Source organism: Chiloscyllium plagiosum, unplaced genomic scaffold, assembly GCF_037043375.1.
Source record: "Chiloscyllium plagiosum isolate Xiang-an unplaced genomic scaffold, Cpla_swu_hap1 HiC_scaffold_17, whole genome shotgun sequence".
NCBI lineage: Eukaryota > Metazoa > Chordata > Chondrichthyes > Orectolobiformes > Hemiscylliidae > Chiloscyllium > Chiloscyllium plagiosum.
Genome location: NW_028270155.1, coordinates 32205523 through 32233355, shown reverse-complemented (window position 1 = coordinate 32233355; position 27833 = coordinate 32205523). Strand labels below are relative to the sequence as shown.

General features: G+C 41.4%; 1 protein-coding gene across 3 annotated transcripts in view; it reads left to right on the top strand.

Moving 5' to 3' along the window:
• drc4 (dynein regulatory complex subunit 4) overlaps positions 1-27833 on the top strand; it is a 44240-nt gene that overhangs the window by 3434 nt on the left and 12973 nt on the right. For all 3 annotated transcript variants that reach the window (XM_087995801.1, XM_087995800.1, XM_087995799.1), the window contains exons 3-9: positions 738-935; positions 5054-5260; positions 6276-6330; positions 12963-13168; positions 15780-15947; positions 21037-21123; positions 24216-24425. In XM_087995801.1, the coding sequence (XP_087851927.1) occupies positions 738-935; positions 5054-5260; positions 6276-6330; positions 12963-13168; positions 15780-15947; positions 21037-21123; positions 24216-24425 (1131 nt within the window). The remainder of the gene's footprint in view (positions 1-737; positions 936-5053; positions 5261-6275; positions 6331-12962; positions 13169-15779; positions 15948-21036; positions 21124-24215; positions 24426-27833) is intronic.

Sequence of the window (27833 nt, the reverse complement as noted above, 5' to 3'; positions counted from 1 at the left end):
GTTGTTCTTGAACAAACCACGACAAGCAGACAAAACACAGCCAGAAACCCTGACCACCTTCCCATATATCAAAGAAGTTTCAGAAATGACAGCCAGACTACTGAGACCCCTCGGAATCCTAGTAGCACACAAACCCACCGACACTCTCAAACAAAAACTAACAAACTTAAAAGACCCAGTTACAATCCAAAGACAAAACCAACGTCATCTATAAAATTCCATGCAAGGACTGTCACAAATACTACGTAGGACAAACAGGAAGAAAGTTAGCCACCAGGATACATGAACACCAGCTAGCCACAAAAAGACACGACCCCCTCTCCCTCATAGCCCTACACATGGATGAAAAAAAAAACACCATTTCGACTGGGACAACATATCTATCCTGGGACAGGCCAAGCAAAGACATGCCAGAGAATTCCTCGAGGCCTGGCGCTCCAACTACAACGCCATAAACAAGCACATAGATCTAGATGCCGTCTATCAACCCCTCAGAAAACGAACAGGAAATGACATCACCACAAACCCCAGGAACCCCATCCAGGAGAAAGATATAAATAGGAGACAACAGCTTCACTTCACTTGGAGGTCGCCACTGATGATGTTACCTAGCCAGGTAATAAAATGTCTGGATATCAAACCTACAGCTCAGCGAGCAAACCTACACCCTAAACCTCAACCTGAGCTACAAACCTTCACAAACCTTGCGAAAATTATTCTTTATTGACCATACACAGTTGGAGGAGCACATTGTTCGGCTGCGTGAAGAACTTGACAGAGAACGAGAAGAACGGAATTATTTTCAGCTTGAACGTGACAAAATCCACACTTTTTGGGAGATCACAAAGCGGCAACTGGAGGAGAAGAAATCAGAATTAAGAAATAAAGATAGAGAAATGGAAGATGCAGAGGAAAGACATCAAGTTGAAATTAAAGTAAGGAGTGTAATTCAATAATATAATTCCTGGTAGACTGCTCGATCTCCCAAAACTATTTCAGTGCTCAGTTACATCATCATTTATCTATATGTTGGGTCCATTTAATTTAAAAGCCATTTCTCTCACTTTTAATTTAGAGTCATAGAGATGTACAGCATTTATCTGCCTTTGTTCCAAGTCCTGTACGTTTTTCTGTAATAATAACTTTTTCCTATTTCCTGCTTTTCACTTGAGGCCTGCGATATTTTGAGAGGCCCTAAACTCTTGAGTTGTGCATTTCTTTTGCCAAACACTTCATATGGGCATAATCTGGTTATTTTCCAATGGAACAGTTTCTCTGTATCTGCTCTGTCTAAAGCACTCACAATTTTAAATGCCTCTACAAATCTCTCTGTCTTTAAAATGACCAGTTCCTGCATCTCCAAACTAAATAACTGAAATATGACTTTCCTGAAATCATTCATGTCAATCCTTTCTGCGCCCAGTCTAAAGCCTTCACATCCTTCCTAAAATGTGATAACCAGAAACACAATGCTCCATTTGAAGCAGACAAATGATCATTGTAATCTCCTTGTTCAACCTCAATCTTAGGTCTTGAGAATGTCAATTAGGAAATGAAGGGAAAGATTAAAATTAAACTAAACTGTCTGTGAGAGTTTTTTTTATTCCAGACTACTAAAGGTACAATCTCTGGGACGAACCAAGAAAGGCTAACAGGTTGAGTTCATAAGGAATTTCCTGGGCCGTCTCAAGTCTGTACTTTATTACATCCACAAATGAAACTGCATTAGAATGTTATTTCAATGAGCCACCACACACTGCAGCACAGAGAAACTGCGAAGAGCAGAGGAAAATCACCTATACAGTGTATTCAAAAAGAACGGGTACCCAATGAACACAGTACACCGATTTCTCAACAACAAACGCAAACAAGCAGACAAAACGCATCAAGAAACCCAGCTTCTCACCGCTACATCAAAGACATCTCGGAACTGATGTCTCAGACCTCTTGGCATCATGGCATCATCACAGGAAATGGTGTCACCGACCCAAGGAAACCTAAACACATACCACCAGTACTTCACCGGATGCTCACTGATGATGTTACCTAGTATGGTGATGAAATGTCTGAAAACAAATCTTCCAGCTCAGCAAGCAAACTTACATCCAGAACCTCAACCTGAGCTACAAATCCTCTCAAAATGCACTCTATAACATCTGCTTTCATATGTTCATAGCCCCATTTTTTTCCTATTGATGTAGTTTTATAATTTCATATCCTTTGCAAGTGTCTTTTTCAAATTATATTTTGAACCTCTTACTTTCTTTGTACCTCTTTTCAGAATTACAAAAAATAATTGTCCATTTGGTTTCACTTTTCAAATTTAAAGTTAATGAAGCTATTATTTGCTACCATTATTAGCATTTCTACACACCTGACAGGTGTAGCAGTCCTGCCCAAACTACTCATGAATTGGTGTTACCAGGAGGGCTGTAAAAAGCTCATATCAAAATCTGACATTTGTTGCTGTAATTAAACTCAACCCAATTTGGTTTCTTAGCTCAATCTTTGTTGCTAACACCGTCGCAGGCATCTCCTCCTACTGCCCCCTCAATCACGACCTCACCTCCCATCACGGAACCATTATCTTCTAGACCATCCACAATCTCATCACCTCTGGGGATCTCCCATCCACAGCCTCCAGCCTCATTGTCCGTGAGCCCTACGCTGCCAATTTCTACCTCTACCAAAGATTCACAAACCTGACTTCCCTGGTTGACCCATTGTCTCATCCTGCTCCTGTTCCACTGAACTCATCTCTGCATACCTTGACACCGTCCTGTTCCCCTTAGTCCAGAAACTCCCCACTTACGTTTGGTATATTACCCATGCCCTTCACCTCCTCCAAGATGTTCATTTCTCCGGCCCCCAATGCCTCATATTCACCATGGACATCCAGTCCGTGTACACATCCATCCGCCATGACAAAGACCTCCAAGCCCTCCGTTTCTTCCTCTCACACCCTTCAACCACTACCCTTCCACTGACACTCTCATCCGCCTGGCTGAACTGGTCCTCACCCTCAACAACTTCTCCTTCCAATCCTCCCACTTCCTCCAAACCAAAGGCGTAGCCATGGACATCTACATGGGACCCAGCTATGCCTTCCTCTTTGTTGGGTACATGGAACAGTCCATCTTCTGCAGTTACACCGGCACCACCCCCCACCTGTTCCCCTGCTACATCGATGACTGTATCGGCGCTACCTCGTGCTCCCATGAGGAGGTTGAACAGTTCATCAACTTCACAAACCCGTTTCACCCCCGATGTCAAATTCACCTGGACCATCTTGGACACCTCCCTCCGCTTCCTGGACCTTTCCATCTCCATCTATTACAAACCTACAGACATCTACTACAAACCTACTGACTCCCACACCTGCCTAGACTACAACTTCTCCCACCCTACCTTCTGTAAAGATGCCATCCCTTATTCCCAATTCCTCCACCTCTGCCGCACCTGTTCCCAGGATGACCAATTCCACTTTAGAAATCCCAGATGGCGTCCTTCTTCCAAGATTGCAACTTCCCTTCCCACGTGGTCGACGATGCCATCCAACGTATCTCCTCCACTTTCCACACCACCGCCCTTGAACCCCATGCCCCCAACTCAAGGACAGAACCCTCAGGTCCTCAGCTTCCACTCCACCAACCTCCACATACATCGCATTATCCTCCGTCACTTCTGACACCTACAAATGGATCTCCTCACCAGATATACTTTTCCCTCCCCACCCCATCAGCATTCTGAAGAGACCATTCCCTCCGTGACTCCCTTATCAGATTCCCCCACCCCCAGCCCCCACCATCCCACTCCTGGCACCTTTCCCTGACACCACAGGAAGTGCAAAACCTGTGCCACACCACTCCTCTCACTTCCATCCAAGGCCCCAAAGTATCCTTCCACATCTGACAGAAATTTACCTGTACCTCCACCAATGTCATCTACTTTATCCATTGCACCGGATGTGGTCTCCTCTACATTGAGTAGACAGGATGCCTACTTGTGGATCGCTTTAGAGAACACCTCTCGGACACCCACACCAACCAATCACACTGCCCTGTGGCTGAACACTTCAACCCCCGCTCCCACCCTGTGAACGACATGCAAGTCCTGAGCCTCCTCCATTGCCCAACCCTTACCACCCGATGCCTGAAGGAAGAAAGTCTCATATTCCTAATTCGGATCCTGCAACCACACAGGATTAATGTGAATTTCAACAGTTTCCTTATTTCCCCTGCTCCCCCCCCCCCCCCCCCCCATTAGTCCCAAGCCTCCAACTCGGCATTGCCCTCCTGACCTGTCCATCACCTTTCCCATCTATCTGCTCCACCCTCCTCTCTGACCTGTCACCTTCTCCCTCACATTCATCTACCTATCGCATTCTCAGCTACCTTCCCCCCAACTCCACCCCCCTCCCATTTATCTCTTAGCCCCCCGGCCCAAAAGTCTAATTCCTGATGAAGAGCCTATGCCCGAAACATCGATTCTTCTGCTACTCGGATGCTGCCTGACCTGCTGTGCTTTTCCAGCACCACATTCTTGACTCTGATCTCCAGCATCTGCAGTCCTCACTTTCTACTAAAACACCATTTAGCCACCCTCCCTGCATTTTGCATAAGTTATCTTACGTTGGCTGTTAGAAATCTTTACAAGTCTGCCAAATCAATATTCACACTTTGTCATTCCACATACGATGTTCACTAGTTGCATAGTGGTAGTTGGGTTTTACTGTCTATAACATTTTCATTAATAATTTATAAGTTTTTGATAAAAGTCGCTAAAAGATGATTAAATAGACTACAAGCAAATAGTTTGAAAAAAATAAGCAGTTTATTAGAAATTTCATTCTTAACTTTTTCCACATTTTCCAAACACGTGAACAATGTTGGACAGTCAGTATAGTTCAGGATGTTTATCAAAGATGGAGGAAAGCATTATTTCTTGAGAAATATTGTCAGTTCAGCAGGAAGAAAATATTTCCGCTAATATTTTAAATTGTAAATTGTTTTATAGTTCCCTTAGCCTAGTTTATATTTTCTTCATCCCACAGGTCTATAAGCAGAAAGTCAAACATTTATTATATGAACATCAGAACAACCTTGCTGAGTTGAAGGCAGAGAATACAGTAGCCATGAAACTGGAGCAAAAAGAGCATCATGACCAAGAACATGATATACTAAATGATATCAGAAACTTAAAGGTGCAGCTGAAGGAACAAGAGCTCTCCAATCAAAACATGGTGAAAACATTGAAACTGGTATGCTTCAATTAACTATGTTATTTATCCATAATTATCCTCAAGAATGTGAAAAAAAATTGTGCCAATGGCTAAATGGTAGAATCTTATGCAGGACTCATGTTGGGAGGCAACAGAGTGGAATTTATCTGATCTTGGGGTTCCTTAGGGGACAATATTGGGGTCATTGTGGTTTAATTATTTTTGAATGACTTTGAAGACAAAGTATTGTCCAAGGGGTCTAGTTTAAAATTTTGCAAGTATTGAGAAATTAAATTTTGAAACTTTTTTTGTTAAGCTGAATATTTAAAACAAACTTGGTACCCAGCTTAAATCTAATGATATCAAAAGAAAATGAAGTTTAGGAAATACTTGATGCATTAAGAAGTTGATAGGACTATGGACTATGGACTGAGGTGTAGCAGAATAAAATGCCATGGTAGATTTCAAGATTCACATAATGAATTTGTGTTTATAGTTAAGAGTCAGAGCTATTAGTTCTAGAATTAACCAAAGAAAACTATTTGGAGATTTGGGCAAGTATCCATAATGGAGCAATGATCTCCTTTCCAAAGCACTAGTGTTACTCTCTTTAAATTGAGAGAGATGGAACACATTTCTTCTTTATTTTAATTATTTTTGTGCTCAGTACCATTTCATTATAAAACTACAGTGGCTGGTAAATATTGTTATTTTATTTTAATAACACTCCAGAATGTTGTACTACAAGTTAACGGACAAGGGTAGATCACGTGAAGGAATTATATGAAAAGCTTTGCAAAAATAAAGCAGCTTGGCAAGAGCAAGCCTTTTTAAGATAAAGTGAAAGGTGAATTGTTCTAATTCAAAAATAAAATGGGAAATTAAAAATTCTGAAAATTCAAGTTAAAAGGATAAAATGCTGGAAAACTCCCATAAGAAGATCATTAGTATATGTAAATTCTTCACTTGAACACATAGAAAAGGCATCAGCAGCAGTATGTTATGAAACTCCTGTGAGCTTTTAATTAAGATTTCTTTTCATATTCAATAATAGAAAAATGATGAAGAGATTACAAGATTGTGGAATGACTTTGAGAAACAATCACAAGGTTAGTCTGAATTTTGTCAGTCAGAAACTCTTAAAAGCTCATATTGTTATGATCAAAGCTTCAATTCTGATTTCCACTGAATACAAAAGCTTGTATGAAGAATTTGGGTTTGAATTTTAAATTTGCTAAGAATTTTGTCAGCCTAGTAAAAGTTGCCATAGTTAAAAGCAAGAGTACACAGAAGGGATACCTAGAAATAGAGTATCCAAACAGAAACTTTGTACATGTTGGTGTCTGTTCCACTTCTGCCAGTTGTGTCAACAAAGCCGTCTTCCTAAATGTTGATTGCTAGACAACTGAAGTGTCATCTGAACATTGCTTCAGTTTCCATATTGATGTCTGAAGGTAAACTCAAGACTCCTATTTCCTTAGAACTTAATTGGGTGACCAAACATAGCGCATGCTGCACAGTTTCAACTGTTCGTTCAGCTGTAGAGTATCCTAGAGTGTAAACTTTAATGTATTTTTTGGTGAATTTGTGAATTCAGGCTCCACAAAACTGTGTGGAATTGCAGCTGGATCATTCCCATCTGAGAACGGACTACCTTAAATCTAAATTAATGCTTTTATCGTAGAGTTATAGAGATGTACAACACAGAAACAGACCCTTCAGTCCAACTCACCCATACGGCCCATATCCCTCCAAACCCTTTCTATTCATACACCAATCCAGATGCCTTTTAAATGTTGCAATTGTACGAGCCTCACCACTTCCTCTGGCAGCTCATTCCAGACATGTACCACTCTCTGCGTGAAAACGTTGCCGCTTACGTCTCTTTTATATTTCTCCCCTCTCACCCTAAACCTATGCCCTCTAGTTCTGGACTCCCCCACACCAGGGAAGAGACTTTGTCTATTTATCCTATCCATGCTCCTCATGATATTGTAAACCTCTATAAGGTCATCTCTCAGCCTCCAACACTCCAGGGAAAACAGCTCCAGCGTATTCAACCTCTCCCTGTAGCTGAAATCCTCCAACCCTAGCAACATCCTTGTAAGTCTTTTCTGAACCCTTTCAAGTTTCACAACACCCTCTGATAGGAAGGAGACCTGAATTGCACACTATATTCCAACCATGACCTAACCAATGTCCTGTACAGCCGCAACATGATATCCCAACTCCTGTAAAGGAGAGCATACCAAATACCTTCTTCACTATCCTATCTACCTGTGACTCCACTTTCAAAGAGCTATGAACCTGCACTCCAAGGTCTCATTGTTCAGCAACACTCCCTAGGACCTTACCATTAAGTGTATAAGTCCTGCTAAGATTTGCTTTCCCAAAATGCAGCACCCTGCATTTATCTAAATTAAACTTGATCTGCCTCTTCTCAGCCCATTGGCCCATCTGATCAAGATTCAGTTATGATCTGAGGTAACCTTCTTCGCTATCCACTACATCTCCAATTTTGGTGTCATCTGCAATCTTACTAACTATACCTCTTATGCTCACATCCAAATTGTTTATATAAATGACGAAAAGTTGTGGACTCAGCACTGATCCTTGTGGCACTCCACTGGTCACAGGCCTCCAGTCTAAAAAACAACCATCCACTACCATCCTCTGTCTTCTACCTTTGAACCAATTCTGTATCCAAATGGCTAGTTCTCCCTGTTTTCCATGAGATCTAAACTTGCTAACCAGTTTCCCATGGGGAACCTTGTCGAGCGCCTTACTGAAGTCCATATAGATCTCGTCACCACTCCACCCTCATCAATCTTCTTTGTTACTTCTTCAAAAAACTCAATCAAGTTTGTGAGACATGATTTCCCACGCATAAAGCCATGTTGACTATCCCTAATCAGTCCTTGCTTTTTCAAATACACGTATATTCTGTCCCTCAGGATTCCCTCCAACAACTTGCCCACCAGCAACATCAGGCTCACCGTCTATAGTTCCCTGGCTTGTCCTTACCACCCTTCTTAAACAGTGGCACTTCTTAGCCAACCTCCAGTCTTCCGGCACCTCACGTGTGACTATCGTTGATACAAATATCTCAACAAGAGGCCCAGCAATCACTTCCATAGCTTCCCACAGAGTTCTAGGGTACACCAGATCAGGTCCTGGGGATTTATCCACTTTTATGCATTTCAAGACATCCAGCACTTCCTCCTCTGTAATTTGGACATTTTTCAAGATGTCGCCATCTATTTCCCTACATTCTATATCTTCCATGTCCTTTTCCACAGTAAACATTTGTGCAAAGTTCTCAGTTAGTATCTCCCCCATCTCCTGTGGCTCCACACAAAGGCCGCCTTGCTGATCTTTGAGGGGGCCGTATTCTCTCTCTCGTTACCCTTCTGTCCTTAATGTATTTGTAAAAACCCTTCGGATTCTCCTTAACTCTATTTGCCAAAGCTATCTCATGTCCCCTTTTTGCCCTACTGATTTCCCTCTTAAGTATACTCCTACTGCCTTTACACTATTTTGAGAATGCATTCAATCTCTTTTGTGATACCTGACATATGCTTCCTTCTTTTCCTTAACCAAACACTCAATTTCTTTCGTCATCCAGTATTCTCTACATCTACCAGCTTTTCCTTTCACCCTAACTGGAATATAATGTCTTTGAACTCTTACTACCTAATTTCTGAAGGCTTCCCATTTTCCAGCTGTACCTTTACCTGCGAACATCTGCCCCAATCAGCTTTTAAAAGTTGTTGCCTAATACTGTCAAATAACCTTCCTCCAATTTAGAACTTCAACTTTTAGATTTGGTCTATCCTTTTTCATCATTATTTTAAAACTAATAGAATTATGGTCACTGGCCCCAAAGTGCCCCCCCCCCCCCACTGACCCCTCAGTCAGCTGCCCTGCCTTATTTCTCATTACTAAGTCAAAGTTTGCACCTTCTGTAGTAGGTACATCCACATACTGAATCAGAGAATGTTCCTGAACACACTTAATAAATTCCTCTCCATCTAAACCCGTAACACTATAGTAGTCCCAGTCTATATTTGGAAAGTTAAAATCCCCTACCATAACCATCCTGTTATTCTTACAGATAACTGAGATCTCCTTACAGATTTGTTTCTCAATTTCCCTCTGACTATTAAGAGGTCTATAATACAATCCCAATAAGGTGATCATCCCTTTCTTGTTTCTCAATTCAACCCAAATAAGTTCCCTGAATGTATTTCTGGGAATATCTCCCGCAGTACGGCAGTAATGCTATCCCTATCAAAAATGCCACTCCCCCATCTTTCTTCTCTCCCTTTCTGTCCTTCCTGTAGCATTTGTATCCTGGAACATTAAGCTGCCGGTCCTGTCCATCCCTGAGCCATGTTTCTGTAATTGCTATGATATCCAAGTCGCATGTTCCAAACCATGCTCTGAGTTCATCTGCCTTCCCTGTTAGGCCTCTTGCATTGAAATAAATGCAGTTTATCAGGACTACCTTGTTCTGTGCTTTCTACCTGCCTGCCATGACTGTTTGACTTGCTTCTTTTCTCAACTGTATCAGTCTCAAGGTTGATCTCTTTCCTCACTATCTCCCTGGGAACCCCCCACCTTACTAGTTTAAATCCTCCTGAGCAGCTCTAGCAAATCTCCCTGCCAGTATATTAGTCCCCTTCCAATTCAGGTACAATCCATCCTTCTTGCACAGGTCACTTCTACCCCAGAAGAGGTTCCAATGATCCAAAAATGTGAATCATTCTCCATACAGCAGATGCTCAGCCTTGCATTCATCTGCTCTAACTCTGTATATTCTCCCTTCCTATGTCATTGGTTCCCCTTGAGAACATTCTGCACCCTCTCTGAAATATCCTTGATTCTGGCACCAGGGAGGTAACACACCGTTCAGGTTTTTCACTGCTGACCACAGAAAAGTCTGTCTGTGCCTCGGACTAGAGAGTCCCCTAACACAACTGTTTGTTCTCACTTTTTCAATAAAATCCATAGAAAGAATAAGAATATGAAAATTGATATTAAATTTGTTTGTTCTTTGTAACATTTTCTAATTAATTTTGATCTGTCATTTCGACGCACTGCTGTTGGAAACTTAGTATGACAGGTATTCCTTCTACTGACATGTTAGGCATTTGATCCTATCCCCAAATTCAAAGCTTGATATCATGGAAATATGTCTGAGATTGTGGAGGCACTTTCTCCAATGAAGAAATGAAAAATTGGAATGTCAACTTTTTCACATTTGTTAAGTGTGTACAAGAACATTTTCTGATTCAGTATGTGGATGTACCTACTTGAGAAGGTGGAAAACTTGACCTAATCTTGGGAAATAAGACAGGGCAGGTGACTGAGGTGTCAGTGGGGGGAGCGCTTTGGGGCCAACGACAATAATTCTATTTGATTTAAAATAGTGATGGAAAAGGATAGACCAGATCTAAAAGTTGAAGTTCTAAATTGGAGAAAGGCCGATTTTGACGGTATTAGGCAAGAACTTTCGAAAGCTGATTGGGGGCAGATGTTCACAGGTGAAGGGAAGGCTGAAAATTGGGAAGCCTTCAGAAATGAGACAACAAGAATCCAGAGAAAGAATATTCCTGTTAGGGTGAAAGGAAAGGCTGGTAGGTGTAGGGAATGCTGGATGACTAAAGAAATTGAGGGTTTGGTTAAGAAAAAGAAGAAAGCATATGTAAAGTATAGACAGGATAGATCGAGTGAATCCTTAGAATAGTGTAAAGGCATTAGGAGTATACTTTAGAGGGAAATCAGGAGTGCAAAAAGGGGACATGGGATAGCTTTGGCAAAGAGTTAAGGAGAATTCGAAGGGTTTTTACAAATACATTAAGGACAAAAAGGTAACAAGGAAGAGAATAGGGCCCCTCAGTGATCAGCAAGGCAACCTTAGTGTGGACCCGCAGGACAAGGGGGAGATACTAAACGAGTATTTTACATCAGTATTTACTGTGGAAAAGGATATGGAAGATATAGACTGTAGAGAAATAGATGGTGACACCTTGCAAAGTGTCCAGATTACAGAGGAGGAAGCGCTCGATGTCTTGAAATGCATAAAAGTGGATAAATCCCCAGGACCTGATCAGGTGTACCCTAGAACTCTGTGGGAAGCTACGGAAGTGATTGCTGGGCCTCTTGCTGAGATATTTGTATCATTGATAGTCACAGGTGAGGTGCCGGAAGACTGGAGGTTGGCTAACGTGGTGCCACTCTTTACGAACGGTGGTAAGGACAAGCCAGGGAACAATAGACCAGTGAGCCTGACGTCGGTGGTGGGCAAGTTGTTGGAGGGAATCCTGGGGGACTGGATGTACATGTATTTAGAAAGGCAAGTATAGATTAGGGATAGTCAACATGGCTTTGTGCGTGGGAAATCGTGTCTCACAAACTTGATTGATTTTTTTTGAAGATGTAACGAAGAGGATTGATGAGGGCAGAGCAGTAGATGTGATCTATATGGACTTCAGTAAGGTGTTCGACAAGGTTCCCCATGGAAGACTGATTAGCAAGGTTAGATCTCATGGAATGCAGGGAGAACTAGCCATTTGGATACAGAACTGGCTCAAAGGTAGAAGACAGAGGATAGAGAGTAGTTTTTCAGACTGGAGGCCTGTGACCAGTGGAGTGCCACAAGGATCAATGCTGGGTCCTCTACTTTTTGTCATTTTCATAAATGATTTGGATGCAAGCATAAGAGGTACAGTTAGTAAGTTTGCAGATGACAGCAAAATTGGAGGTGTAGTGGACAGTGAAGTGTGTTACCTCAGATTACAACAGGATCATGACCAGATGGGCCAATGGGCTGAGAAGTGGCAGATGGAGTTTAATTCAGCTAAATGCGAGGTGCTGCAGTTTGGGAAAGCAAATCTTAGCAGGACATATACATTTAATGGTAAGGTCCTAAGGAGTGTTGCTGAACAATGAGACCTTGGAGTGCAGGTTCATAGCTCCTTGAAAGTGGAGTCGCAGGTAGATAGGATAGTGAAGAAGGCATTTGGTATGCTTTCTTTTATCGGTCAGAGTATTGAGTACAGGAGTTGGGAGGTCATGTTGCGGCTGTACAGGACATTGGTTAGGCCACTGTTAGAATATTGCGTTTCCTTCCTATCAGAAAGATGTTGTGAAACTTGAAAGGGTTCAGAAACGATTTACAAGGGTTGGAGGATTTGAGCTATAGGGAGAGGCTGAACAGGCTGGGGCTGTTTTCCCTGGAGCATCGAAGGCTGAGGGGTGACCTTATAGAGCTTTACAAAATTATGAGGGGTGTGGATAGGATAAATAGACAAAGTCTTTTCCCTGGGGTGGGGGAGTCCAGAAGTAGAGGGCATAGATTTAGGGTGAGAGGGGAAAGATATAAAAGAGACCTAAGGAGCAACTTTTTCACACAGAGGGTGGTACATGTATGGAATGAGCTGTCAGAGGATGTGGTGGAGGCTGGTACAATTGCAACATTTAAGAGGCATTTGGATGGGTATATGAATAGGAAGGATTTGGAGGGATATGGGCCGGGTGCTGGCAGGTGGGACTAAATTGGGTTGGGATGTTTGGTCGGCATGGACGGATTGGACCGAAGGGTCTGTTTCTGTGTTGTGCATCTCTATGGCTCTAACTAGGCATTATTTCCTTTTGCTCTGGATAATGCAATGTATTTGTGATTGATTTCATCACTTTCTGTAAGAAAATCTTCTAATTGGACCTTCACCACTCCCAGATATCGAAGCCAAGTATCAAAAGAAGATGGATGTGCTGCGTGATGAGATGGAATTGAAAAGAAAAACAGAAATTCATGAAATTGAAGAAAGAAAGAATGGTCAGATCAATGCCTTGATGAAAAACCATGAAAAAGCATTCAGTGATATCAAAAATTACTACAATGATATTACTCTTAACAACCTTGCACTAATTAACTCATTGAAGGTTAGATGTTCCACGTTATTAGATAATTACATTCTAGATATTTGTACATGGGTGCAAGTAAAATCACGGGTGTTTTATACTTTGTTGAAAGAATAATAACAAAGTTTTTATAAGGAGACATTCAACCATAGTGGATTTGCACACTGTCCTATTATCTCTGATATTTCATTTTAAATCAAATTGCTGTTTCTTCATCTTGATGGTTCTCAGCATCTATGAGAAATAGATGTGGAGATTCTTGCCCGGTAAGTAGAATGTCATTTCTGAGTATAAAGCTGCTCATAATTGGTGCCACATTCGGTACAAAGGTGCCTAGGTACAAAATAGAAAAATAAAGTTAAAATTCAACATTGCAGTCTTTCTTAAGTATTTAGCCATGCTGGGCTCACACTCCCCACAAGGGTGTGATCTCCCCTTGCCCAATGCTGCTGCAGGTGCCAGGAGACCTTCGGCTGCCTGCTATCCTTGCCGCAGATGCCAAGGGACTTCTATTGCAGCCACGCTAGGCTCATTGTCTCGCTATCCCCATGCTGGTTTGGTCTCCTCCCCAATGGGCTCAATCACTCTCTCCCCTGCGCTCTCTCACTATCCCCTACGCTGACTCAATCTGTCCACAGAAGGTAAGTAAAGTACGAAAAAAGCTGTTAAGGAAGAAAGTAATGTGAAAGTGGACAATCTGCTTGGGGCAGGAGCCCACATACTGTGCTGCGAACTCTGATATCATCTTGGAGGTCAAAACTGAAATGAGTTAGTTGTAGTTAACTTGTGATGTCACTCTACCACTGGTCACTCTGCAAATAGGCCTCTAAATTAGTTTTTCTGGAGCACCCAAAATAGTGCTGGTTGCTTTCAAGTTGTTGAGGCACTTTTTGCAAAGGTCACTTCTGTGGTCATGAGTTGGTTTTGGGGCCTCTGCTCAGTTTGCATTGCTCTGACCTTGCATATGGGATGCAGAAACATTCCCCATAATATTTCTTCATCCTACATAGAACATAGAACATAGAAGAATACAGCGCAGTACAGGCCCTTTGGCCCTCGATGTTGCGCTGATCCAAGCCCACCTAACCTATACTAACCCACTATCCTCCATATACCTATTCAATGCCCGCTTAAATGCCCATAAAGAGGGAGAGTCCACCACTGCTACTGGCAGGGCATTCCATGAACTTACGACTCGCTGAGTGAAGAACCTACCCCTAACTTCAGTCCTATATCTACCCCCCCTTAATTTAAAGCTATGCCCCCTTGTAATACCCGACTCCATACGCGGGAAAAGGTTCACACTGTCAACCCTATCTAACCCCCTAATCATCTTGTACACCTCAATCAAGTCACCCCTAAACCTTCTTTTCTCTAATGAAAACAGCCCCAAGTGTCTCAGTCTTTCCTCATACGATCTTCCTTCCATACCAGGCAACATCCTGGTAAACCTCCTCTGCACCCGTTCCAGTGCCTCCACATCCTTCCTATAGTATGGCGACCAAAACTGCACACAATATTCCAGATGCGGCCGCACCAGAGTCTTATACAACTGCATCATGACCTCAGGACTCCGGAACTCAATTCCTCTACCAATAAAAGCCAGTACGCCACATGCCTTCCTCACCGCACTATTTACCTGGGTGGCAACTTTCAGAGATCTGTGTACATGGACACCAAGATCCCTCTGCTCATCCACACTACCAAGTATCCGACCATTAGCCCAGTACCCCATCTTTTTGTTATTCTTCCCAAAGTGAATCACCTCACACTTAGCTACATTGAATTCCATTTGCCACCTTTCTGCCCAGCTCTGCAGCTTCTCTATATCCTGCTGTAACCTGCCACATCCTTCCTCACTGTCAACAACTCCTCCGACTTTCGTATCGTACATGGTTCTATTAGATAAGCAGCTGAAAAAAATAAACTCAGGTCAGCAGAGGAGCAGGAGTAGATAAGCTGCTCTTGTCGAGAGGCTGCCTGAAATGATGGTCTGAATAATCTCTTATATTTCTACTACTGTAGTATACTGGCTTCACAAATCAGTTCCTAGAGTATACCTTATTCATTTGATTGCATTGCCACCACAAAACTTACTTTACTCTGCAATGGTAGTCCATCGGGCAGACTGACATATGAAGCAATAAGCTGGCAAAGCCTTTTAATATCATGCGCTTTTCTCTTGCTGCATGGATTCTGGAAGTGAAAGCCATGCAATAGCATGGCAGTTGATGTGAATGTGGCAAAGGAACATGTGCAGTCTGTAAGATCAGCTATCAAAGATCATGTAATTAATCAGTTAGTGATCTGTGTGTTACTGCACTGGAAACATTGTGACTGTTCTTTAAGGGAGGTGAATTGGCTGATAGCTTCATATCTGAAGATGTTGCTTCTGCAAACGTTTTTGTGATCTTTGTGTTAGTATTAAGTAAAATGCTCAAGTGATGTCATTTACTGAACAAAGGTTTAGTACATTGTTACTTTGTCACATAATAGATATTAACAAACATCTTTATGTGCATATTAAAGATTTTATTTCTTGTGGTTGATTTACTCTATATTTACTCCTGATTTTGTAAACATAGTTTGTAATGGTAAGCCACGATCATCAAATTTTGCTCTAATTCCTTAGGAACAAATGGAGGAAATGAAGTTAAAAGAAGAACGATTAGAAAAGGAAATGTGGGAGGTTCAGTTTCAAAATAAGCGACTGACAGAGCCACTGCATAAGGCAAAGGATGAGGTGACAAGACTTAATAAACTATTGGCCAACTATGAACAAGATAAAGGTTTTCTTTCTGTAAGTATCGTAGTTGCAAGTTGATGTGTATAACAGCTTGCGTTTATGTGACTGTTATTGGTTCCCCTACTTTTTGGTTATACAATCAGTAATATTTAATGATTCATAGTAACTTGCATTTTGTAGAGATGCTCACAGTAATATAAATTTATTTAACTGCATTGCTAAGCTGGAGAATATTTTGTAAAATGTTTGCAGAATATTCATGGCAGACAGTGTGGTCTGCAAAAGATGTAGATCAGAGTTGAGAGTGTATTGCTGGAAAAGCACAGCAGGTCAAGCAGCATCCGAGGAGCAGGAAAATCAACGTCTCAGGCCAGAGCTCTGGCCCGAAATGTCAGTTTTCCTGCTCCTTGGATGCTGCCTGACCTGCTGTGCTTTTCCAGCAATACACTCTCAATTCAGAATGTTCATGTCTGCCAAAACATGGTAGTGATGGTAGTGTCAGCAAAGTTGACATTTATTGCACACTGTCTGTTAGTCTAAGAAGACATTGTGGACTATCACCTTGAAACATTGCTATCTGTATTACAAAGATATTCCTGCAAAGGAATTTTGACCGAACAACAATGAAGAAATTGTAATACATCTCCAATAAGAAGTGAGGAGATTATGAATGTTTTTGCTACTAAGATTTACTTTATTTGTTCACTTACGTCTGCCACATCCTTCCCTCCCCTTTGCCAGTAAACAAAGTTACTCCTCAAGTATCATCCTGGTTCAGCCATAAAGCCATGTCTGTAGTTTTACTATTTCCAATCAATCTTGATTTGGAGATGCCAGTGTTGGACTGGGGTGTACAAAGTTAAAAATTACACAGTGCCAAGTTATAGTCCAGCAGGTTTAGTTAGAAGCACTAGCTTTCGGAGTGCTGCTACTTCATCAGGTGGTTGTGGAGAATAAGATTGTAAGACACAGAATTTGTAGCACAAGTTTACAGTGTGATGTAACTGAAATTATATATTGAAAAAGACCTGGGTTGTTTGTTAAGTCTCTCATCTTTTAGAATGACCATGTTGGTTTCAGTTCTTTCATATGTTAATCACAAAACTTTTTTAAAAGTTACATTCTCAAGTGAACTTTAATAATTGGTGCCTTGTCTGCCCAGATAATGTACTGAAGGTGTTAGCTTCCCTGTATGAGGCTGTCTGTGCCACAATAGTCAGACTGATTCTAATCTAAAAATTGGATTTACAGACTCCAACGTAGATTCATGCAGTTTTTGAGCAAAGTAAAATATAATTCTGCAAGTACAAATTCACTCCACAAACTTATGTGTGTGTGTGTGTGTGTGGTTATATGTGTCTGTGAGAGAGTATGTGTATATGTGTGAGTGTGAGTGCAAAGGGGTATATGTCTGTGAGAGAGTGTGTGTGGGAGTGTATGTGTGAGCATATGAGAGAGGGTCTGCGTGAGTGTGTCTGTCTGTGTGTGTGTGTGTCTTGTCTGTCTGTCTGTGTGTGTATATAGTGCAATGGGGTCACCTGTAGTGTGAAATGAACCCAAGGTTCCGGTTGAGGCCACCCCATGGGTATCGAACTTGGCTATCAGCCTCTGCTCAGCCACCTTCCCGAAGTCCGCCTTGGAGGAGAGTCACTGAAAGTCCAAGGTCGAATGTCCCACAGAAGTGTTCTCCAACCGGGAGGGGAACACTCCTGTCTGTTGGATTGTTGTGTGGTGTCCATTCATCCATTGCCGTAGCCTCTGCTTGGTCTCGCCAATGTACCATGCCTTAGGGCATCCTTGTCTGCAGCGTTTGGGATAGACAACGTTGGCTGAGTTGTATGAGTACCTGCCACATACAGGATGGGAGGTGTCCCCACGCATAATGGTGGTATCCGTGCTAACATTCTGACACATCTTGCAGCGTCTATCGTGACAAGGTTGTATGGTATCGCCCTGAAAGCCGGACAGTTTGCTACGAGCAATGATCTGTTTGAGGTTTGGTGGTTGTTTAAAGGTGAGAAGTGGAAGTGTGGGGAAGGTCTTGGCGCGGTGCTCATCCTCATTGATAATATGTTGCAGGCTGCGAAGAACATGGTGTAACTTTTCGGCTCCTGGGAAGTACTGGACACACTCTCTCACAGACCACCTCTCTTTCCCCCCACCACACACACACACACACACACACACACAAAACCACATGCATACATATAAGTTTGTGGGGTGAATTTGTACTTGCAGAATTACATTTTACTTTGCTCAAAAACTGCATGAATCCAAGTAAGAATCTGTAAATCCAATCTGAAAGCTAGTGCTTCAAATAGCCTGTTGGACTGTAACCAATCAATCTTGTCCATCAATCTCATTTTTTGTTCCACCTAAATTGATGACTACTTAATGTCTCTCCCTGATCACTTACTAACTGAATTCTAAATATTTGCCTTTCTCGGGAACTGTCCGTCCTACTCTCAGATCTTCTGTTAATTCCCAATTTCTTAGAACCCCATTCTCCAAACAACTATATAACTCCAACATCCCTTTAGTCCATGCAGTCCTTAAATGTATTGATGCCTATCATTTTGGTCTTCAATGTTGCTACAACTCCATCTTTAAACCACTCAAATCAGAGTTCTTTCCTGCCACAACACTGAAATGATTCCCAATTATCCATAAATGACAATCTGTGACTGTGAGCCTGGTTCACTATCGTTCCTTATTCTTCTCAATCCATCTGCAAGTTTCAACATGATTGAATACACCATCTTCCTCTGATGTCCACCCTCAGTTGTGCAACTGATCTTACTGGGTTTCATTCTTATCTATTTAGTCATGACCTCCATCCCAGGCTTGCTCTTTTTTCCTGTGTTTGTTCTTGATTTCCACAATGTCACATCTGCATGCTATCCCTGAGCAGCATTATCTGAAGTCAAGCCATAGTTCTCCTATACATTACACATGCATTCTGCTTCATCTCCACTTCATCTGGTGTGTCAGTTTTGAACTGAACGAAACTACACAACCTGATAAGTTTCTTCAGAATTTTAATTTTTTTTTCAGATTTCATGGATTTGCAGTTTTTTGCTTTAATTTTTTTTAACAGATTAGATTACCTACACTATGGAAACAGGCCCTTTGGCCCAACAAGTCCACACTGACCCTCCGAAGAGTAACCCACACAGACCCATTCCCCTACCCTACCTAACACTACCTAATGCACCTAACACTATGGGCAATTTAGTATTGCCAATTCACCTGACCTGCACATCTTTGGATTGTGGGAGGAAACTGGAGCAGATATTTGCTGTTTGTCAGTTGATAGCATTCTCACTTGAGTCAGAAAATAGTGGATTCAAGCTCCACTCAGTATTTAGGCCCAAAAGTGAAGGTGACCTTCTGTTTATTCTTGAAGGTGCTGGCCTTCAGTTGAGATGTTAAACTGCCATTCGATCTGCTTACTTGGGTGAACAAAAAGATTCCATGGCATTATTTTGAAGAAAAGCAGGGGTAATTTCCAATGTCATGGCCAATATTTATACCCCAGTCAACATTACAAAAACAGATTACTTGGTCATTATTAGTGTCTGAGCAGGTTGCTGTGCATAAGTTAGCTGGTGAATTCCTGTATTACAACATTGACTATACTTCATTAGCTATAAAGTGCTTGGGGACATCCTTCAGCCATAAAAGGCATTGTGTAAATGCAAGTCTTTTTCAACTTCTCTTGTTGAGCTTTATCTCAAATCTTTTATCCTCAACAGCACAAAGACCTTCAATTCCCATTAATTGTTACGGCTCATCTATTAATACCATCATTCATGTTATCACCATGTTTAACTGGTCTATTGCTTTCCTCATTGGTTTCCCGTCTTCCATATTCCGCCATCTTGAAATCATTCAAAATTCTACTCACTACAGACTGACCACGCCTTGCCCACTGCCATTATGCTTGCGGAGCTAATTTGGTTCTCAACCCACTAACTTCAAAATTTTAAACCTTGTTTGCAAATTCCTCCATGACTTGCAGCCCCTCTTTATCTCTTTAACCTCTTGAAAAATAACAATCCTTCAACTCTTGTGTCCTGAGCCTCTTGACTGCCTTTGCTCTTAACTTGCCATCAGCCACATATGCTAAAGCCTTGGAACTTTTTTCCCTACTGTATCATTTCTTTCATCCTTCAAAAATTTCCCTGAAAACCAATCACTTCATCTAGTGGCCAAATGGCTGCCTTGGCAAAAGGCCTTGTCATGCTTTCCCTGGCCCACCTACCTGCCTCCCATATGATTAAATTTTTCCAGACAACTTAGGGATTTTCCACTCTCATACACACCACTCCTTTCCTCCATTCAGTGTATTCTGAGCATGTGAACCAAGTCAGGGTGGTAGACTACTTGGAGGCAATGGTGTTCTTATATATTTGTCGATTTGTTCCTCGTTGGTACTGGATATTATGGGATTTGGAGATTCTGTGAAATCTTTGTAATCATTGTATGGTTAGCTCACTTGGCTGGGTGGCTGATTCGAAATGCAGAGTGATGCCAACAGTGTGGGTTCAATTCCCACACTATCTGATGTTATCATGAAGGGCTGTCTTTCTCAATTGCTCCCTCGCCTAAGGCGTGTGATCCTCAGGTTAAACTTCCAACAGATGTCTCTCTGTAATGAGAGAACAGGCCTATGGTACAGCAGAACTATTCCAACTTTATCATCAATGCTAGATGAAATTAATTTTACGCTACCATTCAAATTAACTATAAGTCAAGTATGATGCCAAGTCTTTAGTGTTGGTGTTGCTGCAGACAGACAAATGGAGAATGTTCAATCACGCTACTACTTGTATTTGTGCCAGGCTAGCCACTTTCCTTTTAAGTACTTGACTACTAGAACTATAAGGTTATGGTTGGTTTGGTAGATTCAGGTCTGATGGCCTTCATGAAGCAACACAGCCCCATCTTGTTGTGGAAAAACAGATACATTGTATAATTCTGCCAGTTAATCATGAAGGTATGAGGAGTACCTAGATAATAAAAGGTTTGTGGCTTGGATGGCCCATTGTTTGTGTTAATGGCAACAGGCCTTCTGAAAATAATTCAACAGTCAGTGTGAAAGCCATTATGGTGACATACAGCATGATCTTTCTTTTCACAGAGAGCTAGAGCAAAGCTTAACCTTATGGACAAAGAAATGAAGCAGTTCAGGTGGGAGCACGAAGTATTAGAACAGCGTTTTTGCAAGGTAGGTTACAGTAACAATATTCACTAAATTGCAGCTTCTCAAATATGCAGGAGTCACCCTGCTTCTAATGCTATGGTGGGAAGTTGGAATCACTGTGTTTGTGAGACAAGTTGTGAACTAAAATCAGACCACAGGAACAGAAGTAGCTTGCTCTTTGCTCTAGTTTGGATGATCTGTACCTCAACTCACATTAACTGCTTTAACTCAATACTCCATGACATGCTTACCTAACAAAATAAGTCAATTCATCTCAGCCTTGAATGATCAGTTTTTTTTCCAGAATTCGTAGCCTTTAGGGAAATTATTCTAGATAGGCAAATTTCGGAGACTTGCAGAAACACATTGCATCTTAAAGTTAGAAAGATTATTAATAATAACACTGAGAAATAATTTTAATCATGGAACATACCATAAGAAAAATGATGACATCATTATGTTACAAGTTTACAAGGATTTGCAATCTAGCGTCCAGAAGATCTGGCAGTTAAGGAATTTAAATCCAATGTATTTAAGAAAAAGTGTTAGCAAGTTAATTTCAATAATGGTGACCATGTGACTACAGAATTGTCATCTAATTCTTTAATATCCTTTTTAGGGAAATCAATCTGTAGTCTTGTCCTTGCCTCATCCACATGGGTTTCCATACACAGAGCGATGTGATTGACTGTCTCTTAACTGCCCTCTAGACTAGCAAGTCATTCATTTGTATCAATCTATTGACACTGCTCTAATAAGAATAATATTGATTCAATATTGTCCTTGATATTGGATTTGACCACAACAAGTCAAAGGCATGTCCAGCCCAACTGAAAGTATAAAGTTTTCCTGATGTATATCTGGGAACATATCAAAATTGGAAGAGCTGTCCCACACACCAGTAAGCAACAGCCTGTCATTAGAAATTTTCTGAAAATTGCGTCCCTTCCCACAATAGCCTAATGTCAGAAGGGAGTTTTCCTTGGAGCCCTTAACATTGACTCCAGATTCCAAGCAATTTATGGCATCAGATAAAATTTGGACAAGGTGGGTTCCTACCGATTATTGCTTACTAACTTCCCTCAGCTGATGAGTTAGTGTAGTCTGGCTGGCACACTTAAATGTTGATTGCAAAGATTGGTCCAGTTGCATTATAATTGACAGAGTTGGCTGAGTCCTGGATGACATAACATTAAACTGGGCTTATAGAAGATGGAGAGAGAATCAACATAAAGGAGAAACCTACTTGGCCTCATCCTCTCCAATCTACCGGTCCCAAATCCCACTGTTCATGACGATAATGGTGAGAATGATAATCACTGCATTTTTGTGGAGATGAAATCCCACTTTTATACTGAGGATACCTTTCATCATATAAAGTAACATGGAGTAGATTAAGAGCAGATCCAGTTAAAATTGGAGATCCATGAGGCTGTAAATGTTTAGCGACAATAGAATGAACTATAATCTCTAAAATTATGGCCTTGCATATCTCTTACTCTACCATTACATCAAGTTTTTTGACCAAAACACTTCAAATTAGAAATATGAAACAGGAAGAACCAATGTAATGTCAGAGTTAGTATTCACCAATCCAATGGATCAAGTTGTAACTCTAGTCTTGCAATTTTCAGCCCTAGATGATGATGGACAATTAAACAACTAATGGGAGGAGGTGGATCAATGAACATGTCCATGCTCAATAATGGTGGGGCACTGCATGAGTGCAGAAGTCCAAGCTGAAGTGTTTGCACCCATTTTAGGAACAGAAATGCCATATGGGTAATCCATCCAGACATCCATGGAAAACCCAATCACAACAGAGGCCCTACTTCAGCCAAATGAATTCACGTCACATGATATCTAGAAATGGCTGGTATGCACTGGATATGGCACAGGCTTCTGCCATAACAGGAACAAAAAACTAGCTGCATTTCCAGCCAGGCTGTTCCAATGCTGCAAAAATATGCAGCTACCTAACAAAGTAAAAATTATCTCAGGTATGTCTCTTGCATGAAAAACGGCTAAGTCCAATCCAATCAATTACCACCATATTATCCTCAGAATCATTGGCAAAGTGTTGGAAGTGTCATTTTTGTTACTACCAAGTGACACTTAATCATCAATAACTCATTCACTAATTCTCAGTTTGGGTTTTACCAAGACAACAGTCCGATACTTCGTTACAGTTTTAGGCCAATTGTGGACAAAAGAGCTCCATCTCAGAGGTGAGGAATGAACGACTGCCCTTGATGTCAAGACAACACTTGATCAAGCATAGTTTTGAGCTGTAATAAAATTGTAGTCAGCAGGAATTGCAGGAAAAATCTCCACTGGCTGGAATTATAATATTTACAGAATGCGCCAAATCAGTAATGGCCCTGCCATCCAGTGCTGTGCCATCTTATCTCACCTCACTTACTTTTTGAAAAAAAGCATCTAAACACAATTCCCATTAAGTTCCTGTAATATGTTTTTAATTAGTGCAGCAATTCCTTCCCTAGTCCTTTTTAAGTTTAGTTTGCAAAGAAAAAGAAAAATTAAAAAGATGCAGTCTTGACCTTCCCAGCATGATCCACAAACATCCTGTACCTAAGTTCCTAAAGCAAAGCCACAAGAAGCATTTTCACAATGATGGTAATGGGAAATCAAAATAAACTGAGTGAAATAGACAGCAAGATGATTGCAGATGATAAATTTTAATAACAAGCATGGAATTAAGACAGATGAAGTATGTTCAATAATAATTTCAAGAGACTAAAAACGAAATTGGAAAAAGATGACTACCAGTTTTATAATATAAAAACAATTATTTAGCTCTTCTGAAACTATGACCATTCACACAGCCATCTATAAACCATATGAAATCATATGAACTTTACAAAATACATAGATAACAGGTGATTTGGTACATGTGTAACATTCACTATGATACTTTTACAAATAACAATCTATATTCAGAATGGTGAGAAAAGCAAGGTTTCATCATCATAATTTCAAATAATGCCTTCCAATATCCATCAACATGTGAATGAGTCGTAATATAATTAACTTGGTTTATTTGTTTTTGCCTAACTTTACACATATCTAATAACTTAGATATTCTTTTTATTGAGGTTCAAGAAGAACGGGATGACCTGTATAACAAATTTGACAAAGCCATTCAGGAGGTTCAACAGAAAACTGGCTTGAAAAATATAATCCTTGAGCAGAAACTTACTGTCCTGTCTGAATGCCTAGAGAAGAAAGAAGCACAACTGAATGAGGTCCTCGCTGCTTCCAACCTTGACCCCACTGCACTCAGTATGATCAGTCACAAACTGGAGGTATTGTCAGAAAGCTTTGTCTTTCTGTTTCTCTCTCCTTGTCATAGTGCATTGACTATTTATAGTTTGAACGGTGGGCTCCAGTTGGGAAACTTCAGTGTGAGGTTATGAGGATGATTGGGCGGTATTGTCTTCGGGGCACTGGTCCAGACTAAGTGGGCGAAATGGCCTTTTCTGGCACTGTTTGGATTCCATGCTTCATTCTTTAAGGAGCTATAAATACAAACTTTTCAAATTTATACATATTCACATGCAAGAGGTTAAACAAAATAATTTGAGAGATGACAGCAAATACAATCACATCATATTGGTGTACAAAGTTTCTAAAAAAAAGGTGAGATTTATCATTTTAATCCTCAAACATTATTCAGATTGACTGGAATATTGGTGACATGGTTAATGAAAGTTGGCATCTATCCATGGCTGAACAATTTGATTTTCCCCCAAACAAACATGAAGTATACAGACCAGCTGTAATGCCTGCCAATTTTGCCAATGAGGTCAAACCAAATTCAGGTTCTGATCTCATAAATACTGTTGGTATGTTTTAAGAACCAAATATGCACCATGTCAACATAGATCTGAGGAGTTAGAAGGTCACATTTCCCTTCTATAAAGCAGGATTATAGATCAGTTTGAGGGGGGAAAGTGAGCACTGGTATCAAATGGGTGTGTTATATATGAAAGAGAGCCACTTTTAGTCTTCCCGAACATGCAAATAAAATCTTAAAATCTTTTGGAGTGTTCTTTGAGCAAACTGTCATAGCGCTTTAAGGCTGCTCAACATCTGATACAACTGGTTGGAATGTATTGCTTTCAGAATATTTGCTGTCATGGCATGTCACAAACATCCATCTTGCTCCATTCTCATACATTCAATATAGCTCTTTTGCAAACACTCTGTGATGTCTTTCATCCAACTCTACCCATGTTGATTCCTCTTTCTGGAGTGTGCAAAGTATACTTTTTGTTGTATGTCCTGAGGGCACAGGAAACATATATGCAATTTTCGCTTATTGGACAAGATGTATGTTGAACTAAGAAACTTTAACTGTCTGAACTATATGGATGATCTTTCTTGAAAGGTGAAGTGAAACTGCTTTGGGGATGGTAACATAGAGGTAATGGTACTGGACTTGTAATCCAGAGACTTTGATGAATGTTCTACTGACATGAGTTCAAATCTGACCACAATTATGAGAGGGATTTAGAACATAGAACATAGAAGAATACAGCGCAGTACAGGCCCTTTGGCCCTCGATGTTGCGCCGATCCGAGCCCACCTATACTAACCCACTATCCTCCATATACCTATCCAATGCCCGCTTAAATGCCCATAAAGAGGTAGAGTCCACCACTGCTACTGGCAGGGCATTCCATGAACTTACGACTCGCTGAGTGAAGAACCTACCCCTAACTTCAGTCCTATATCTACCCCCCCTTAATTTAAAGCTATGCCCCCTTGTAATACCCGACTCCATACGCGGGAAAAGGTTCACACTGTCAACCCTATCTAACCCCCTAATCATCTTGTACACCTCAATCAAGTCACCCCTAAACCTTCTTTTCTCTAATGAAAACAGCCCCAAGTGTCTCAGTCTTTCCTCATACGATCTTCCTTCCATACCAGGCAACATCCTGGTAAACCTCCTCTGCACCCGTTCCAGTGCCTCCACATCCTTCCTATAGTATGGCGACCAAAACTGCACACAATATTCCAGATGCGGCCGCACCAGAGTCTTATACAACTGCATCATGACCTCAGGACTCCGGAACTCAATTCCTCTACCAATAAGAGCCAGTACGCCATATGCCTTCCTCACCGCACTATTTACCTGGGTGGCAACTTTCAGAGATCTGTGTACATGGACACCAAGATCCCTCTGCTCATCCACACTACCAAGTATCCGACCATTAGCCCAGTACCCCATCTTTTTGTTATTCTTCCCAAAGTGAATCACCTCACATTTAGCTACATTGAATTCCATTTGCCACCTTTCTGCCCAGCTCTGCAGCTTCTCTATATCCTGCTGTAACCTGCCACATCCTTCCTCACTGTCAACAACTCCTCCGACTTTCGTATCATCCACAAACTTGCTCACCCAACCTTCTAACCCCTCTTCCAGGTCATTTATAAAAATGACAAACAGCAATGGTCCCAAAACAGATCCTTGCGGAACACCGCTAGTGACGGCACTCCATGAAGAAACTTTGCCATCAACTACTATCCTCTGTCTTCTTCCATCCAGCCCTCCAAATCCAAACCTCCAACTCACCCTCAATGCCATATCTCCGTATTTTCTGCAGTAGCCTACCATGGGGAACCTTATCAAACGCCTTACTAAAATCCATATATACCACATCTACCGCTTTCCCCTCATCAACCTCCTTCGTCACCTTTTCAAAGAATTCAATAAGGTTTGTGAGGCACGACCTGCCCTTCACAAAACCATGCTGACTATCCTTGATCACATTATTCCTATCCAGATGTGCATAAATCCTATCCCTTACAATTCTCTCTAAGACTTTGCCCACAACAGAAGTGAGACTCACCGGCCTATAGTTACTAGGGTTATCCCTACTCCCCTTTTTGAACAAGGGAACCACATTTGCTATCCTCCAGTCTTCTGGCACTACTCCTGTAGACAAAGAGGACATAAAAATCAAGGCCAATGGCTCTGCAATCTCCTCCCTTGCTTCCCAGAGAATCCTAGGATAAATGCCATCGGGCCCAGGGGACCTTTCTATTTTCACCTTTTCCAGGATTTCCAACACCTCTTCTCTACATACCTCAAAGCCATCCATTCTACTTATTTGTGACTCAGTATTCACATCGACGACAATGCCCTGTTCCTGAGTAAATACTGAAGAAAAGTATTCATTCAGTGTCTCCCCAATCTCTTCCGCCTCCACACGCAACTTCCCACTACTATCCTTGGCTGGACCTATTCCTACCCTAGTCATTCTTTTATTCCTAACATACCTATAGAAAGCCTTAGGGTTTTCCCTAATCCTACCGACTAAGGACCTTTCATGTCCCCTCCTTGCTGCTCTTAGCTCTCTCTTCAGGTCCTTCCTGGCTACCCTATAACTCTCAATCGCCCCAATTGAACCTTCACGTCTCATCTTGAGATAAGCCGCCCTCTTCCATTTAACAAGGGATTCCAATTCCTTATTAAACCACGGCTCCCTCGCACGACCCTTTCCTCCCTGCCTGACAGGTACATAATTATCAAGGACACTCAATAGTTGCTCCTTGAACAAGCTCCACATATCATTTACACTCTTGCCTTGGAGTCTACTTTTCCAAGCCACACATCCTAAGTCATGCCTCACCGCATCATAATTTCCCTGACCCCAGCTATAACTCTTGCCCTGTAGTACACACTTATCCCTCTCCATCACGAG